Source organism: Topomyia yanbarensis, chromosome 3, assembly GCF_030247195.1.
Source record: "Topomyia yanbarensis strain Yona2022 chromosome 3, ASM3024719v1, whole genome shotgun sequence".
In the NCBI taxonomy this organism is placed as follows: Eukaryota; Metazoa; Arthropoda; class Insecta; order Diptera; family Culicidae; genus Topomyia; species Topomyia yanbarensis.
In genome coordinates, this window is record NC_080672.1 from 341,505,623 (window position 1) to 341,522,351 (window position 16,729).

The following is a 16,729-nucleotide window of genomic DNA, read 5'->3' on the forward strand; positions in this document are numbered from 1 at the left end:
CAAGTCAACCAAATTATACAGCATTACGAATACGGTATAACTGAATCGGCTGATAAACCTACCGCTAATTTTACTTGCGAGAAGTTAAAAGCACGTGGACATGCTATTCCTCAGTCAGCTTCGCAATGTTGGCTTCTCCTTCGAGCATTCCCTTTTATGTTCAACCAGATTCTCGGATTTAATTCAAATTTATCATCATTGCTTAGAGCTCTCATGAAAATAACTTATTATAGTTTCTCCAATAAGCTAACATTGAATCAGATTAACGATCTGGAAAACGAAATCGAATGTTTTTACAAGTTGTTCAAATCCTGCTTCCCTGCCATCAACCCTACCAATAAATTCCATCACATCTCTCATTATCCCTACATAATTCGTCAGGATGGGCCAGTTGTTAATCATAGTTGCTTACGCTTCGAAGCGAAATTCAAGGAGTCGAAATCCCAAGCGAAGACATGCAACAATTTCATCAATTTAACAAACAGCTTTGCTAAGCGCCTGAATCTAGCACAGATAACCACTATTCTTGACCATTCATACGAAATTGGTACGGTAGATATCGTTTCGTCAAAGCACATACACAAAAAATCTCTAAATAATTTACTCCTGATCCGGGATCTACCAGATTCAATCAAATATATAAACCATATGAAAATAAATAACACAAGCTTTCGGCCGGGACTGATAGCGAAATACCAAGTATGCAACGAAATGTCCTATGGTTTGATAATAGATATATTGCAATCGGATAATCAAATTGTTTGCCTAATACAGCATCTCGAATGCGAATATTGTTTACAATACAACAGTTACAAACTCAAAACTGACAGTCAAGTTATTCGCATATCACACAAGAACTTGCAAACGAAAAAAACATACAACTTATGGAGTATATACGGAGATTCAGAAGAAAACTACTATATAAGTTTGAAATATGTAGATAGTTAGTAGGGAAATAAACTTGGAAATAAATTTATAATAAAATAAACAACAATCAAGAAGGTAGTGCAAACAACTTGAGATGTCACTTTAAACCTTTATATATACTTATTCGCTCTTTTCAGCCCAAAAAATAAACGATCAGAACCTAGTTCTGCTCAACGATGCCGACCTAGTTGAAATGGGGATAATCGAAAAAGGATCCCGTCTAACAATTCTTAACATAATAAAAAACTATAGTTCTGAAGCTAATCCGACCAAAGATAAAATTGATGAGACTTCCACTAATGTTCAAAATTTGGTAAACTTTCTACTATAATTACTGTAAGCGCTTGTCGTACTATACATATTTAACGTTTTCAGATTAACCGTTCGACATTCGAAGATGACGCAAAACTCCGAATGAAAATTTTGTATCCAATTTTGGATCAAGGGATCGTACCAGATAAGGACGGTTTAAATCATCTTACACGAGTCGCATGCAAGCAAATGGAGACTCAAATAATGGACGGTCAAAGGCAAGTAGAAAGTTTTATTTGTTACTCTACTAGTGCATCAAACTATGAACACTCCTTAAAGTGTGATAGAATGAATTGTTTACATTGAACCGCACGAGTCTCTCCGCTAGAGCAACCTTGCGGCGAAATGCGCAATGCCTATACATATTTATAGGGCTTACGGCCAATTTCTTTATCCTCGCTTAAATTTTAAACCGGGTTCACCAGTACGTTTAAACCTGGTTAAGACGTTAAGCGAGAATGAAGAAATCGGCCCTTAGTAGTCCTTCGAGCAAATATGCAGGTGATCTAACACTGTCTATGAGCAGAGAAAAGCAATGCCTTTCGTTGTGAAGCTTCTATTTCAAAAAACATCGTAGTCAATCAGTATCATGCATTATTACTTCATTGAGCCTATGAAACTATGAAGTATGCATAGTAATGAAGCACGGCCAAACAACTTCACTTCTGATTATCAATGTAAAGAAATGTATGAAACACAGTACAAACTGCTAGAGGAAACCACATAGTTATCAGTTCTTCGCATCCTGATTTCAATATTGACCATTCTTTTCACATCTTCAATCTGGTTCGATTTATAAACTTCGGCATAAGAACGTACATGCGTCTTTGACGGTGGTACTTAGAAAGCGTAATTCGTCATGTTCCGGCACAAAATTATAAAGACGACCGACGACGACGAATTATAATAACTTAAACATTTAAACCAACAGAATTTAAAGGTATACAATTTCTGTTTATAGCGAGCGTGTTTATTTGTTTACATATACAGTTCAATCGTAAATCGACCAAAGGGTCTAACTAAGCCGCAATGTCGTTGAATCGAGCAACAGCGATGCCAGATTTACAGACTGTGGACAGATTTGCTGCACTGAGAAACAAAAATATGCAGAATTAGCATACTTTCATTCCCGTCTCTTTTGCTGTAATTCTCGACGAACATATGATTACGGCCTAAAAGCCAACCGTCAAAATCCACTTTGAATGGAAATTCCAGACAAACCGTTACTAGTCGAACACAGCTCACAACAGTTTATGAAAGAGAAAACTTTTCCCTTTCGTTTACTACCAACATCTGTGATTGGCGTGTAACGGTTTGTCCGGAATTTCCATTCAAAGTGGATTTTGACAGTTGGCTTTTAGGCCGTAATCATATGTTTGTCGAGAATTTTCATGCATTTTCTAGCATATACTTCTAGTAAATATTCAATTAGTGGATAGACCGAATACGTCCAATGCACAAAATTTGCAGCAGAAGAAACGAGAGGCAGATCAAAAAGTATGATATCGGTGATTAAAAAAAAGTTCTGCGTATGCCTGGTCCAGACATTTACAGACTTTTAAAACAGTAATAAACTGACCGATTTTCTTCAGAAAATAATAGATGTGTCCCAGCATGCAAAGAATTACGAATCAAATACCGTTCATACTTTTACCATTTAGATTTTTTTTAAGAAATTTAGAACTTAATCTTTCACGGAATCTTTTTGGTCTTTTTCGGAGTAACGAACCAATGATCTCTAAATGCGCAGGTATCCTTCTGTTGATCAACAGCATGCGGCAGCTGTTCAAATCGTAAAATTATTTCCACAACTTAGTAATACGCGAGTCACACCAACTGCTCCTGATGAGGTTTGTTATTCTATGCTTATTTAATTTCTCTAATATAATTATAATTATTTTCATGCTAGTCATTTTTCTTTTGGCGCAACGGAGGCAAGGAAAAGGGTGCTCATACTGGCATGATATTTCATCGCATCCGGAATGTCATCAAACAGCTACCTGCAGAAAAACATAAATATAATCGAGGAACTATGCCTGTAGAAGAGTCCGTTTCAACTGAACTTGTAGAGCGGGCTCAATTGCTCCGAGTAATGCTTGCATCGGCATCAGTAGCAGAACATATTTGTGATGAAATGGACCGATGCTTTCCAGTCCTCAAACTGTTATTAAAAGAAAAGAAACCCGTTAATGATATCTTGGATATGTTTACACACCTGTGTTCATATGAAGGATTGGTGGTAACATGTTTATTTTTTATTATTTACTATTTCACTTTATGGTATTCACGGAACATATGAATATTTATATCATATCACTTTTTCTAGATTCGTCAAATGTTTGAGAGATTGTATCCTAACAGAACAGAAGGTCTCAAAATCGAGGATGTCTTCTCTCAGTGTCTATCTTATTCACCGTCCAGATTCTCTAGAGTAGAAGATGGTGAGATATAATTTTTTTTAATTTAGCCCAAAGGTCTGTCATAAAATTTTAAATTTGTAAAACTATTCACAGATCACATTCGAGGATGCTTGAGAATAATTTCTCATATGCCAATTCGCGGACAAAAAAGAACGCTGGTAGGCTGTCCAACTGTAGGCGAAGAACATTCGGCTTCAATTTTAATTCGTTGGATTGGGGTAAATGCAATATAATATACATAAGGTTAGATGTAATGATTTTATATCATCATTAGGAGTGCTTAGATACATACATGGCATCCCCCGCAACTGATTCCATACTACACATGGTGTGCGTAGCAAGCCCGATGAAAAGAGGAAATTATGCCGTCATTTGTGAGAAAAAAGTTATATTCGAGACTAACAATTCTATTCATGCAGTGGAAATTTTATTCAAATGCCACGCAGTTCTCGGAGTGGAGGTGCCACCTAATTTTAGAATGTTTTGGGACTTTCTGGCATGTGCCATATATAATATAATTCCGCACAGTCAGAGGACAACTGTGAATAGACTCGTCCAAACTTTTATTGAAGTTTCCCGCGCACGTATTGACAACAAATAAAAGGACAACTTTTTTATACAATACTTACTAAAAACCATAAAATTTAATAAACAGAAGTTTCTTTAATTATTATTGTAAAAATATTCCATAAGAAAAGAAAGACTGCATTGTGTTGTATCCAAAACAAAATTTTGACGGCCAATTTCTTCACTGGATGTAAACCGGTTTAGTTCCAGTTCAAATGCAACAATCGATCATGAACCAATTTAAATAGGAATCGGTTGTTGCATTTCTTCTTACAGAAACCATTCAGAATTGCAAGTCATAATCTGGATGGCTCCAGTCAGTATTCCGGCTCCAGTGACACAACCTATTCTAACTAGAATCGATTGTGTCACTGGAGCCGGAATACTGACTGGAAACAGCTGCAATTCCGGCTCATTTCCGGCTGAACTTTACTGGGTTTTAATGAAATCCCACTGAGACGTCCAAAAAATTGTTTCAAAATCGTTCAACACGGGTCCAACGATGGACGTTCGTTGAACGGTTATTTGGACGATGCCCAAATTGGTCCAACGAACGTCCTTCATTGGACGATTTTGAAACCAACCGTTCTTAGAGGAATATTGCACTCATAAATTGGGTAATATTCTACCCAAAAACTGAGGAATTACAACTGGCTTTGTTGTCTACTCAAAAATTGGGTAAGCTTCTGCTCATAATATGAGTAAAAATCGATCAATTTTTGGTTTTGTTGAAGTTCTACTGAACCCAAAATTTGAGTAATGTTCAACTCAAAGTCTGCGTAATAATTACTTAATTTTTGGTTTTGTTAAATTTGTACTGAACTCAAAATTTGAGCAATGTTGAACTCAAAATCTGAGTACTAGTGAAGCACTTTTGGGTTTAGTGTAGATAATATTGTACTCAAAAACCGAGTAATAATTACTCAGTTTTTGGTTCAGGCTGGCTTACTCAAATTTGAGTAACTCCGGAATTACTCAATTTAAGGGTTGTTCCACTTTATCTGGAAATGGGTGGGATTAAACTCATTTTTGAGTAACTTTTTACGAACGTGCAGGAGGCTGATTTATTCTAATCTATAGAATCAATCAACCTGTGATACCAATTCAAGAATATTGAGAAATAACAAAATTTGATAAAGTGCTCAATAAATAAATTGCCTGCAAAACAGTGATATCTGCATAAAGACACTATTTTTTAATTTGCAATGACCTTTGGAGCGTGATAATCCAATCTTGAGTGAACTCTTATCTGAACAAATAACACAGTCAACAACGTTCAGATATAGATTGAAGTCGTGACAAGATGGCAGTCAACTCCACACCGGAGCACTTGTTGATTGAACAGTTCGGAACCATGCGCCGGATTACCATAAATAATCCGCGCAAGAAAAATGCAATCAATCAACAAGCATATCGAGACCTGGCGGATCAATTGACCGTTGCTGACAGAGATGACGGTGTAACGGTGCTTGTCCTAACCGGAGCTGGAGATTTCTACAGTTCTGGAAACGACATCAGTGCTTTGATGGTGAGCGATCAGCCGGTCGAACAACGGTTAGAATCCTCCCACGGTGCTCTGGCACGAATGGTAAAAGCGTTCTATTCGTTCAGTAAGCTGCTGGTAGGGGTGATCAATGGGCCTGCTATTGGAATCGCTGGAACTACAGCTATGCTGTGTGACGTTCTGTATATGGAAGAAACGGTAAGATGTGTGGCTTGTTCACCATTTTTTTTACTATCATATTCTTACTCCTAGGCATACTTCTACACTCCATTCACGGCGCTGGGCTTATGCGCTGAAGGTTGCTCATCGTATACATTTCCGAAGCTAATGGGGGCCAGTAAGGCATCGGAGATGTTACTGCTCAACCATAGAATGAGCGCCCAGGAGGCGTTCCAGTTTAACGTAGTGGCTGAGCTATTCAAACGTGAAGAATTTGAAACAAAACTTTGGCCACGAATTCTGCGGTATGGGGAGTTGCCTGTAGGATCGATCAAAGCCACTAAAGAACTAATGAAAAGATTCGATCTAGACAAACTTGAGGAAGCCAACAAGCGGGAACTCGAGGCACTGGCCAAACGATGGCAAACGGAAGAAGCGATGCAGGCCGTTATGAATTTCATGACGCGAAAAAGTAAAATGTAACAACTTCAATTCATATTGAGTTATTTTCAAACAACATGCTACCGATAAGTATGTTCATCATTCTGAAGTGCAATAAACACTCCATTTTTTGCAACGGTATGACTTCTTTTGTTCTCATTTCTATAGAGGCGCCTTTAACTATTAATATTCTCTATCATGTAACTAATTATTCAATCATTGCAAATAACATACCGTTATGGATCCTCTTTACTCCGCACCGGTTGACTTCTGACTGGCGATGAAATTAGACCCAGCAGCTGACAATCTGCTTCCAATAAAGTTAAATCTTTATTGGATCCTAAAAATCTTGTGGATAGCTCTAGATCTTTGATGCGTAGACGAACTCGCGCACCTCGGACGTATTCTCTAAAAAAAAACGTTAACAATCAATATCATTTTCCATGTCCGAAACTGTAACATACTTACTCGGCATTCTTTGTAGGTCGGGTGCATACGCAATGAAACTTCCAACCAAAGTCGATATACAAATCATCCTCAACGATGTGAAAGATCTTTCCGCTGACAATTTTATTCTCCGGATCGCCAAGCTAAATTTAAAAAAATGTAAATGAATAGAAATTGCAATACCACACTAACAGACGCTCTCACATCAATGAATTTAGAGTTTCTCAACAGCGAGGCAAATGTTTTCGGTGGTTCAGTGCTATCACTTTCGGCTACCGGCAGGGTGTATTTTTCAAAAGCCCTAGCGAATCCTCCGAGCCGGCTATCAACGTGCTCTGATGAAACCTGGGATTGCTCTTTGCTGGGTTCCGAGGTATCTGCGCTGCTGTAGAAACGCAACGAACTGCACAAAGGACGCAGCGAAGCAATCGGAGTGGTTGCTTGTTTCAGCAACGAGAGTTTTAGAAAATTCGACATTTTAAACAATAAACTAAAAAAACTATTGTGTAAACAAACGAGCAGAATCCAAAATTTCAAAGTTGCTGGCTGACATTTCAAGGGGCGCGTTTAGTGGCGCAACCAGCCTCCTGTCAAGGATGGCGTCTCTGTACAGCCAGCATGCAAAAATAAAACAACCCACAGAATAAGTTTTTTTAAACTTAAATTTAGGTCCACTGAGAAACAAAAATATGCATGGTTAGCATACTTTCTATTACCGTCTCTTTTCCCTAATAAACATCTTATCATTCAAGAGCCTAACGACCTGTTCATGGTATCATCCAAACAATATGTGGAATCGTTGGACTATATGGATTAATGTTCGTGTATAATATTTTCATTAGGGTTATTCTGCTGTGATTTTTATGCATTTTCTAGCATACACTTCTAGCAAATACATATTTGTATTTGCTTCTAGTAAGCATTAAATGAGTGGATAGACCGAATATGTCCAATGCATAAAATTTACCGCAGAAGAAACGAAAGGCAGATAGAAAAGTATGCTCTTGATGCATAAATAAAATTCTGCGTGAACTTTTGAGTTGTGCGTCGCTTTCGCACTTATTAGTGTCGAGGGCTTCCGTGCAGTACGGTACTTTTGAGTTGTTTAGTATACTCAAAATTAGGTAAATTCAACTTAAATTTAAGTAAATTGAACTCAAGGTTGAGTTATGAGTTTTCCGTACCCCATAGAAAATTTGAGAGTTGATAATTTTCGCAGTCGACCGACGAAATTGGCTACTTCACTGATAAAAATGTAACAGTAACATCTATTAATTTTACGCATAGATTTTTGCAATTAGCGGCTGCATATGCATACTATTTACTCGCACATAGATCTGATGAGAAAAATATCAATACATACTATTTTTGCATTGACATTTTATAACTTCGGCACATAAAACATGAGTCTATAGTGACACGTACATATAATTTATGTGTAAACTTGTTTAATTCTACAGTTTGCACTTAAAATATATGTTTTGCACTTGATGAATATACTCTTTTTGCGCATATAATTGCTAAGTGCGGGTAACAAATGGATTGTACAGTCAGATTATTTTTCCATTTTAAACTGCCAACTAATCGACCGATTTAATTTGATGAAGTATACCGATTTCAGCAGATTTCGTCGGTCATAGTTGATCATGTTAGGCTACCATAAGAGTCGGTGCAACAATCGAGCGATTGATTGGTGGCATAGTCGGCCGATTGTGCCGACGCAAATTGATTTAGTGGGTGGGAAAATCGGGAGGATTTTCTATAGGGTAGGTAAATAGTGCCTACCTTCAACAAGATTTACCTAATTTTACCTTCCTGCACGATACCATGAGATTGAGTCAAAAGTACACAATTTTAGGTATTTTTTCGGTGGCGTGTATGTTGGTTGCCAGAAGAGACTTTTCTATGGCTCATGTACGTACACGTCACATGACACAAGTTAGTCATCACTAGCTGGTGGAAAATAATAAACAAAGACGCCAAAAGCAAATGGGATTGTTTTCAACCAGGAAACTGGGGCCACATTATGCAACCAATTCGAATCAATCAACAATAAACCTTTCGTTTCGAGCTGTGTAATGTCACCCCTGTATTAGTGTTCGTGAGACCGGCCGACAAGAACTCAAGGCTGGGCACAACGTCTGAGGTGTTTATGTCAAATAAAAATAACCCTGCGGGAAAACCGGGAACATGCATTCATTTTTTTCTGACAGGGCATCATTTGTCGTGAAATTCGATATGTCAAATGCTTCTGATAGTGTCAAATCAAGACTGTCAACATATTTCATTATTTTAAATTTAAGTTTTATCACAGATAACAGACGTTTGGGCTAGAACAAAATTTCTTCAAAAACCTGTGTAAACTTTCAAATTGATAAACGTTGAAAATCCGTGTTTCACTATTGCCATCTGCGCAACTGTTTGCTACACGCGTTTGACAGCTGCACTCTAACTGCATTCTATCGATCACTGCGCCATCTACAAACGTTTGCCAAACGTGTTTCAGATGTCTGATTTATTCAGAATTTCAGTAGCGGGTATTTACACACGATTCAAATCGAGCCTAAACGTCTGTTATCTGTGGTTTTATTTTCACGTTTCCTGAGTTAGAAAAAAAACATTGTTGTAACTGATTTTGTAACGATGTGCACATGTTATGCTGTTAGGGACTCTAAGTGTTGCACAGTTTTGGAATGATATGAAGGGAAACATCAAACGCTTAAACCAATGATGACACAAGTTTGTTTTATAACATCATTAAGAAAAAAATATAAGTATGAGTCCACGTGGACTATTTCTATACCTCCATACCCCCTCTCCATGGACAAGCGTGGACTTTTTCGTACCCCCTACACCCTCTAAATTGTCCACGTGGAATATGTATGGCCCCTAACCAAACAAACGGGTCCAAAGTGCTGGACCGAGGCGAGATGTTGGGTACGCGCAAAATATATGTGATTTAACAACCACAGCCTACCTAACGACACGACTAGACACTGGCATTCCAAAACTGTATCACAAATCTGATTACCCCTCAGTGATTCGGGTAACTGGTAATGTCAAATATGACTTTTGGTTAGAAAATGTATGAAACTAGCAGCACTTATGAATCTGTTACGTTCTTTTAACAATCTGTTTCTACGCTCCTATAGTTACCGTTGCTAAACTTTTTTCATAACATACGTTGTATACGGATTAAAAATAAAAGTTCTGGGTTAAGCATCGAAAGTTACTGGTCTCTTTGAAAATCCATGGTGTTTAGTAATATCCAGATGTGCCGTACAGTACGAGGCAACTTAGTAATATTAAACATGTAAACAAACCACCGAGAGTTGTCAAACGAAGTTCATCCAGCTCATTTTGTAGGGTTATGTCGGTTGGTGTAAAACCTAATTGCCAGGATACACAAAAGCAAATCAGTGTTGCGCGAGAAATGTATTTCTCGGCATTATCGAGGGGCCCTTCAATGGATTGATAACTGGTGGTAAATTTTTCGGACGTATTTTTGCCTCAATTTTACATGAAGTCTCAGGTCGTGTCGTTGCTACCGTTGTTTAAACTGTAACGATAATATCTGCTGATCTGGTATCTCTGATCATTGTTTCTGAAGGGATTCTGCCAAAAGCGAACAAAGAAGATTTTAGGACCATTTCAATAATTTCACTACAATTTTAACCATTTGGCATCACTGTCAAAATTATCTGTCAAACTCGTTAAAAAATAACAGTACACCCACTACAAAAATATTATTAGTTTACGATTTACTGATAAAATAAGCTGATACGCGTAGCAAAAGCAAAAAGCTGTGTCGAAATGGCTGGAATCTCGATGCAAGATATCGAAGCAGTGGATGATTACTGGGGACCCACGTTTCGTACCATTCTTGAGGGTAACTCGCACGATCAAGTTTCGGAGCAACTTGAATCCAGAATTCGCTCCCACGATAAGGATATTGAACGGATTTGCAACCTATATTATCAGGGCTTTATCGATTCGATAAGAGAGCTGCTGTTGGTAAAGTCCCAGGCACAAGGTTTAAACCAGGAAGTTCAAGCCTTGGATGATGGCCTATCGAAAGCTTCGGCGGGTGTGATTGCCAAGGGAAATGATCTGGTCAAGGCTAGGAAAGTGGAAGGAAACATTGCCGGGGCAATCGAAGGTTTGTCCAGCTGTCTGCCGGTTTTGGAATGCTACTCGAAGCTGCTGAGACAGGTAAAAGAAAAGCGCTATTATCCGGCGCTGAAAACTCTTGAATTGTTGGAGAACGAGTATCTGCAGAAAGTTTCCGGATACAGATTTTCACAACAGATGAGGGAAACTATTCCGAAATTGAAGGAAAACATTAAAAAATCCTCGGAGGAAGATTTTCGGGAGTTTCTCGAGAACATAAGAAAGTTTTCTCCGAGAATTGGGGAGATTGCTATGAAGCATACGAAGGAACTGCAGAAAAGAGATTTAGACACAATAATAGCAGAGTATAAGCAAATGTCCTTGAATGGAGAGTGCGTTGACGACGATGAAGACGTTAATGCGCAGGATCTGATAGATTTTTCGCCAATTTATCGATGTTTGCATATCTACACCGTTCTAAACGACAAAGAATACTTTGAGAAGGACTACCGCAAACAGAGAAGAGATCAGGCAAAACTAGTATTACAAGCTCCTCAAACGATGCACGATAATCTGGAAGCTTACAAGACGTACATTTATTCTATAGTTGGCTTCTTCGTGGTTGAGGATCACGTGATGAACACGGGGGGAGAAATTGTCACGCAAACATATCTGGACGATCTGTGGTCCTCATCTTTGACTCGAGCCGTGAATGTGCTCAGTATGTCCTCCTCATCTTGCACGGATCCAAATATTTTACTTCGCATCAAAAATCTGATCATGCTTAGCATTACAACTCTTAAAAACTATGGTTATACTGTTTCCCAGTTGTGGGATCTTTTATTGGAAATGCGTGATCATTACAATGAAGTCTTGCTTCAAAGATGGGTTAATGAGTTTCGTGACATTCTCGATAAAAGCGACTTTCTTCCGCTGGAAGCCCATTCCCAGGAGGAGTACGATGCAGTTCTGGAACGTTTCCCTTTTCACTCGGAACAACTTGAAGCTCAACCGTTTCCGAAAAAGTTTCCCTTTTCCCGAATGGTGCCGGAAGTGTATCACCAGGCGATGGAGTTCATGTATGCTTGTATGAAATTCTCCGAAGAACTTACCCTTTCACCGAACGAGATTGCTGCGATGGTTCGCAAGGCGGCAAATTTACTGCTAACCCGTAGCTTCAGTGGATGTCTGTCGGCAGTGTTTCGCAGCCCCAGTCTAGCATTGATGCAAGTGATTCAGATTATTATCGATACACAGTATCTGGAAAAGGCGGGCCCGTTCTTGGATAGTTTTGTTTGTAAAATGACCGGTACTAGCCAAAGTTTGACGCAGACACCGTCAGCTATGTTTCAGGTACGACCGATTGTTTAAATAGTTGCCTCCCTTCAGTTACAATTACTTTGCTTAATATTTTACAGGTCGCTCGTTCGGAAGCCGAACAGCAGGTCTCAACCAAATTATGCTCCAAATTGGATGAATTCTTCGAAGAGCTAGAAGGTTACGACTGGCTTCTGCCGGAAAGCTATGGACACGCATCGCCCTTCGTAACGGATATGATTGCATTCTTGCAGAGTACTTTCCAAAGCTTCTCTTACATTTTACCGGGTGTTGCTCAGGCTGCCTGCCGAAAAGCTTGTGAACATGTGGCCACCCGCATCTACAAGTTGATCCTGTCCGAAGAAATCAAACAGATTTCCGGCGGAGCGTTGGATCAAATAAATCTGGATCTGATGCAGTTTGAACTATTTGCCGCCTCGGATCCGGTTCCCGGTTTGAGGGAGGGTGATTTGTCAAAGTATTTTGCCGAGATTCGTCAACTGTTGGATCTACTGATCTCGGAGGATTGGAGCGCGTATTTGCACGATTTTGGCAAGGACGAAAATCGGTACTCATTGGTACATCCGTCGACAATCATTGTGGTACTGGAGAAACTTCGCGAGGCGGATAAAAAGTCGATGCTCTCACTGATGAAGTCAAAATCAGAAAGGGACAAGAAAAAACTGCTGGAAACAGTTCTTCGTCAGTTGAAGCAACTGGCGGAGAGACAAAATTAGTTATATCAATTAATGTTAATGTTTCGGACTATAAAAAACATATTTTCAACTACTCAGTTGAACGCTTTTTTATACATTAGCGGCAATCAATAAAGTAATCGTTAATTTAGCTGTTCAAATTAATTCCCTCCAGGGCTTCGACTGTCTCAGTTACATTTTGCGCAACAGGTTTCTCATCAACCGATGCCGATGGTACCGGTTCCGCTGGCGGTGGAGGTTCCTCCCTTGAGTTCTTCCGCGAGGGACCCTTCTTATCCCTGTCCCCTTCCAAATCGCTGGAATTCTTTCTTCTGCACCGTCGATCCTTTGGCCTTTCCTTGTCCGACGATTTTTTAGTCAACTTGTGCCGTTTATCTTTCTCGTCGTTTAGCCGGGGTTTGATACTTTTGTCCGAGGAACGATCGGAATCACTTTTATCCTTCATTTTATCATCATCACCGTCCTTTGAACCGCCAGCCGCTCCCGGTATCAAACGCTTCCTCGGCTGGTAAATTGCAATTGAAGGTCGATTTTTATTTCGAATTTTCCGTGCCTCACGAGCCTCCTTTAACTTCTCATCAATATCGGGTTTTCTCTCAGAGCTGCTACTGTCTGCTGCCGGTGTATCCGGAGCTGGAGTGGATTCTTTTTTAACCATCGGTTCCTCTGCAAGCTGCGATACTGCAGGTGTCTGAACTACAGACTTTTGTGGGAATGCTGGCGGAAGAGATACAGACGATTCTCCCAAAATGATGGTGGATTTTTCTTTCGGTATAAACGGCGCTACGTGTGGCGTAAGAACGCTTTTCTTAATATCGATCTTCGGTATGACTGGGATGGACTTGAAATGCTCGCTGGTGATTGAAGTCTGAACATCGTTGCGCTCTTCCAATTCAGCGAGACGAGTCTCTGCTCGAGCACGAGTTTCCTTCCTGCGTTCACTATACTTTTTGACTTCCTTCCGGGGAACTTCAGATGTCGAGGGTTTCGTCGGTACCTCCACTTCTACTGCTTTGGGAACCACTTCTTTGTCCCAGTGGGGAGCATCACCAGATGGTTTCTTATCCTTTTCTTCCTGCTTCTTCGTTTTATCCTTTTCTTTCCGCTGACGATCTCGTTCCTGCTTTCGACTAAGTGTTTTCTCCTGCCCTCCTACCGCCTCATCTTTCTCTTGTTTCATCCGCTCTTTATCTTTTTCCTTTCTGCTCCGTTGTTTTTTATCTCTATCTTTTGAGTCCTTCGTAACATCAGCCTTTTCGTTCATTTTTTTAACGGCATCCCTTTTTGTTTGATTTGGATCCAGCCGAGACGGAACCGTTCGAACCACAATGTCATCCTCTTTGCCCTTCTCCTCCCGTATCGATTCCGATATCGGTTTTCCCGTCTGACTTTTCTTCTGGCGTTCCTCCTTTCTCTGTTTTTTCTTCTCCTCCATTTTTCTACGCTTCTCTTCGCGCTTTTCCTGCCTTTTCTGAGCAATATACTCCAGCAGTGGCGTCGACGTTACTTTTTTCTCATCCTTTATCTGGTAGCTATACTCCAGTTTGCTCTTGCTCTTTCCCGCCGATTCCTTCTCCTCTAACTCAAGCGCTTCCTGAAATGCGATGAAATGAGTATCCGTTTCGATGGTGCCACATTTGGCGTCCTTTTTGCGCGAACGATTTCTCGGTAGTTCCTGAAACGGAGCGTACTCAACTACAGCCGGGAACTCCACCCCCTTGGAATCTACGAATATATATCCATCAAATTTGTCCTTAAACAGAAAAATATCCTCTGCTCGGCTGAAGCTTATGTAGGCCCTGGACGAAGCGTTTTTCCCCAGTGACCAATCGCCGGAGACAAAATAGAAATCTTCGTGATCCGGAATGGGATCTATCTGTTTTCGAAAAGTTTCCTCGTCCATCGAGGGTGGTAGTCGGCGAATGACGACCTAAAATATTGAATTTTCCAACATCAACTCCGAATCGCTCGCTTTATTTTAAATTAGCCTACCTTAGTCAACGGCTTCGGAACATCTTTTTTACTTTTCTTGTTCCGTTTACTTCCCCCGGTTTCTTTTTTGTCCTTTTTCTGTCTGGATTTTGTAGTTTCCGGTGCCGTGGACAACTGTCCACCGGCTGGTACTGTAGCATCGGAGGTTTCGGGAAATTTCTGCTGTGATTCCACCATCCTTTCGACTCGTTACTAAATCGGGATCATACTTTACTATCTCTGAACATTGAAAAAAAAAGTTTCAATAGGCAGATTGTTATACAGCATTAAAAACGAACAAATTAATAAAATTACAATTACAATAAAACGTTCAAAACATCGAATTTTTGATCGGTTGGGCATATGAACGAAATGCGACGAATGATTTGGTGATATAGTCTTTGTAGTCACAGTTCAACCTTTTTTCCATTCCGTCCATAAGCAAATATACAGATAATAATTGAATAAAAATTCGATGTAGAAGTCTTTTTCCAAGAAACTTCGTTTTAATATTGAAAAATTGCAAAAAACGCACGTTTTCAGAACAAAATTTTGCGAAATTAATGTAAAAACAACACTGGTGTGGTGCTGTCACAATTTATTTTGCTATTTTATTTTTATTTTTGGGAAAATCCCTTCGGGAACGTTCGAGTGCAGAGTTCTCCAGGGATACCAGATATATTTTTCAAATGTCACAATTTAAGGGCATGTTCAGGAGCGTTTTATTTTATATAGGAGTTTCAAAGTAGAACTGGAACTGAAACATTCACATCCCCAGCAGAGCGTTTTGTTTTATTATTTCGAACAGTTTTGTTTCAAAATTTAAAACTGTTATACGACGCCGTTCTTTTTGTTGCTGATTTTAAAACACGATTAGAACTCGACACAGATTTTTCATTAGGGCCTAAGTCGCAATGTACTCAAATGGAGAAAAATCAGTTTCAATATTCGGCGATGCTTTTCTAAATGTAGTTTTTATTGTAGGTATAAATTACTTTATGACCGTGTTTTTCGGGAAGCATTTTTCGTTAAACCTTATGACAATATAACAAAGAATTTAATTCCTATGTGCTTTTAGTAGGTAGAAACTAAAAAAATGCTTACGCCCAATTTGCATCCCAGTCGTGATTTCGCCCTTCAGCAACCACCATTTGCGGAAGGGCTAAACTGTGTACATAATTTTCAGAAGGGCGCGGTAAATGGGCTAAACTGACTCTGTCTTGCTGGGTAGGGCTGGGTAAATGGGCGAGCTTGACAGTATACTTTTTAATAGGGCTCAGCAAATGGGCGCATAGAAACCCAATGTAAAAGAAAGGGCGCGTGAATCTTTTCTTCAAATTTCATGAAAATATCGAAATATTCGAATGTTTATGTGCAACAACTATCGAGTAGACATGATCATAGTAGATATTGCTTATCATTTATATAATAGAACCGCCGTTTATTCTTTTATTTGTGAATAACAACCGTACGCCCGCTTCTGTCTAAAAATGTAAGTTTGGCCTTTATATTCCATATGAGAAGAAGGGCCTAACTCGAAATCTCGAAGAAAATGCATGTTTCGCCGTTTTGTTTTCTTTAATTATACATCGAACTAAAAACCATTTTAACTAATTTTCACCTCAATCTTGTAGTATTTTTGTTGCATAATGTCGTAATAGCGAAAACGCAGTTTGTTTACATTTGCGATTTAAGCCCTAATGAAAAATCTATGTCGATTTGTCACCTAGTCCGAACAATAAACCTATATCATGGGATATAGTAACCATCAGATCTGATACTTTTGTATTGTTCCTATAATTTGAACTTTGATTTTATTCAATGCATATAACAATAGT

At 39.2% G+C, this 16,729-nt stretch overlaps 4 protein-coding genes across 6 annotated transcripts; 2 read left to right on the forward strand and 2 right to left on the reverse strand.

Annotated features, from left to right (window-relative positions):
- Positions 1-3,154: 3,154 nt before the first annotated feature.
- On the reverse strand, positions 3,155-7,342 carry LOC131691162 (small ribosomal subunit protein bS1m). 2 transcript variants are annotated; one of them, XM_058977364.1, is made up of 4 exons: positions 6,982-7,342; positions 6,799-6,920; positions 6,565-6,738; positions 3,155-3,400 (listed from the first exon to the last, which is right to left on the reverse strand). In XM_058977364.1, exons 1-3 carry the CDS (start codon positions 7,252-7,254, stop codon positions 6,567-6,569), a joined length of 567 nt encoding a protein of 188 aa, XP_058833347.1. In that variant the 5' UTR covers positions 7,255-7,342; the 3' UTR covers positions 3,155-3,400; positions 6,565-6,566. The 2 variants fall into 2 exon arrangements, with proteins under 2 accessions (XP_058833347.1, XP_058833346.1); XM_058977363.1 differs by lacking the exon at positions 3,155-3,400 and having other exon boundaries at positions 6,514-6,738.
- On the forward strand, positions 5,266-6,471 carry LOC131691161 (enoyl-CoA delta isomerase 2). Its single transcript, XM_058977362.1, has 2 exons — positions 5,266-5,928; positions 5,983-6,471. Exons 1-2 carry the CDS (start codon positions 5,530-5,532, stop codon positions 6,370-6,372), a joined length of 789 nt encoding a protein of 262 aa, XP_058833345.1. The 5' UTR covers positions 5,266-5,529; the 3' UTR covers positions 6,373-6,471.
- Positions 7,343-10,486: 3,144 nt separating the features above from the next.
- On the forward strand, positions 10,487-13,050 carry LOC131689670 (exocyst complex component 6). The gene is made up of 2 exons (XM_058974918.1): positions 10,487-12,240; positions 12,306-13,050. Exons 1-2 carry the CDS (start codon positions 10,591-10,593, stop codon positions 12,939-12,941), a joined length of 2,286 nt encoding a protein of 761 aa, XP_058830901.1. The 5' UTR covers positions 10,487-10,590; the 3' UTR covers positions 12,942-13,050.
- On the reverse strand, positions 12,992-15,527 carry LOC131689671 (regulator of nonsense transcripts 3A). Of its 2 annotated transcripts, none has more exons than XM_058974920.1 (3): positions 15,427-15,527; positions 14,913-15,131; positions 12,992-14,850 (listed from the first exon to the last, which is right to left on the reverse strand). In XM_058974920.1, exons 2-3 carry the CDS (start codon positions 15,087-15,089, stop codon positions 13,048-13,050), a joined length of 1,980 nt encoding a protein of 659 aa, XP_058830903.1. In that variant the 5' UTR covers positions 15,090-15,131; positions 15,427-15,527; the 3' UTR covers positions 12,992-13,047. The 2 variants fall into 2 exon arrangements, with proteins under 2 accessions (XP_058830903.1, XP_058830902.1); XM_058974919.1 differs by lacking the exon at positions 15,427-15,527 and adding an exon at positions 15,213-15,339.
- Between the last annotated feature and the right edge of the window lie 1,202 nt (positions 15,528-16,729).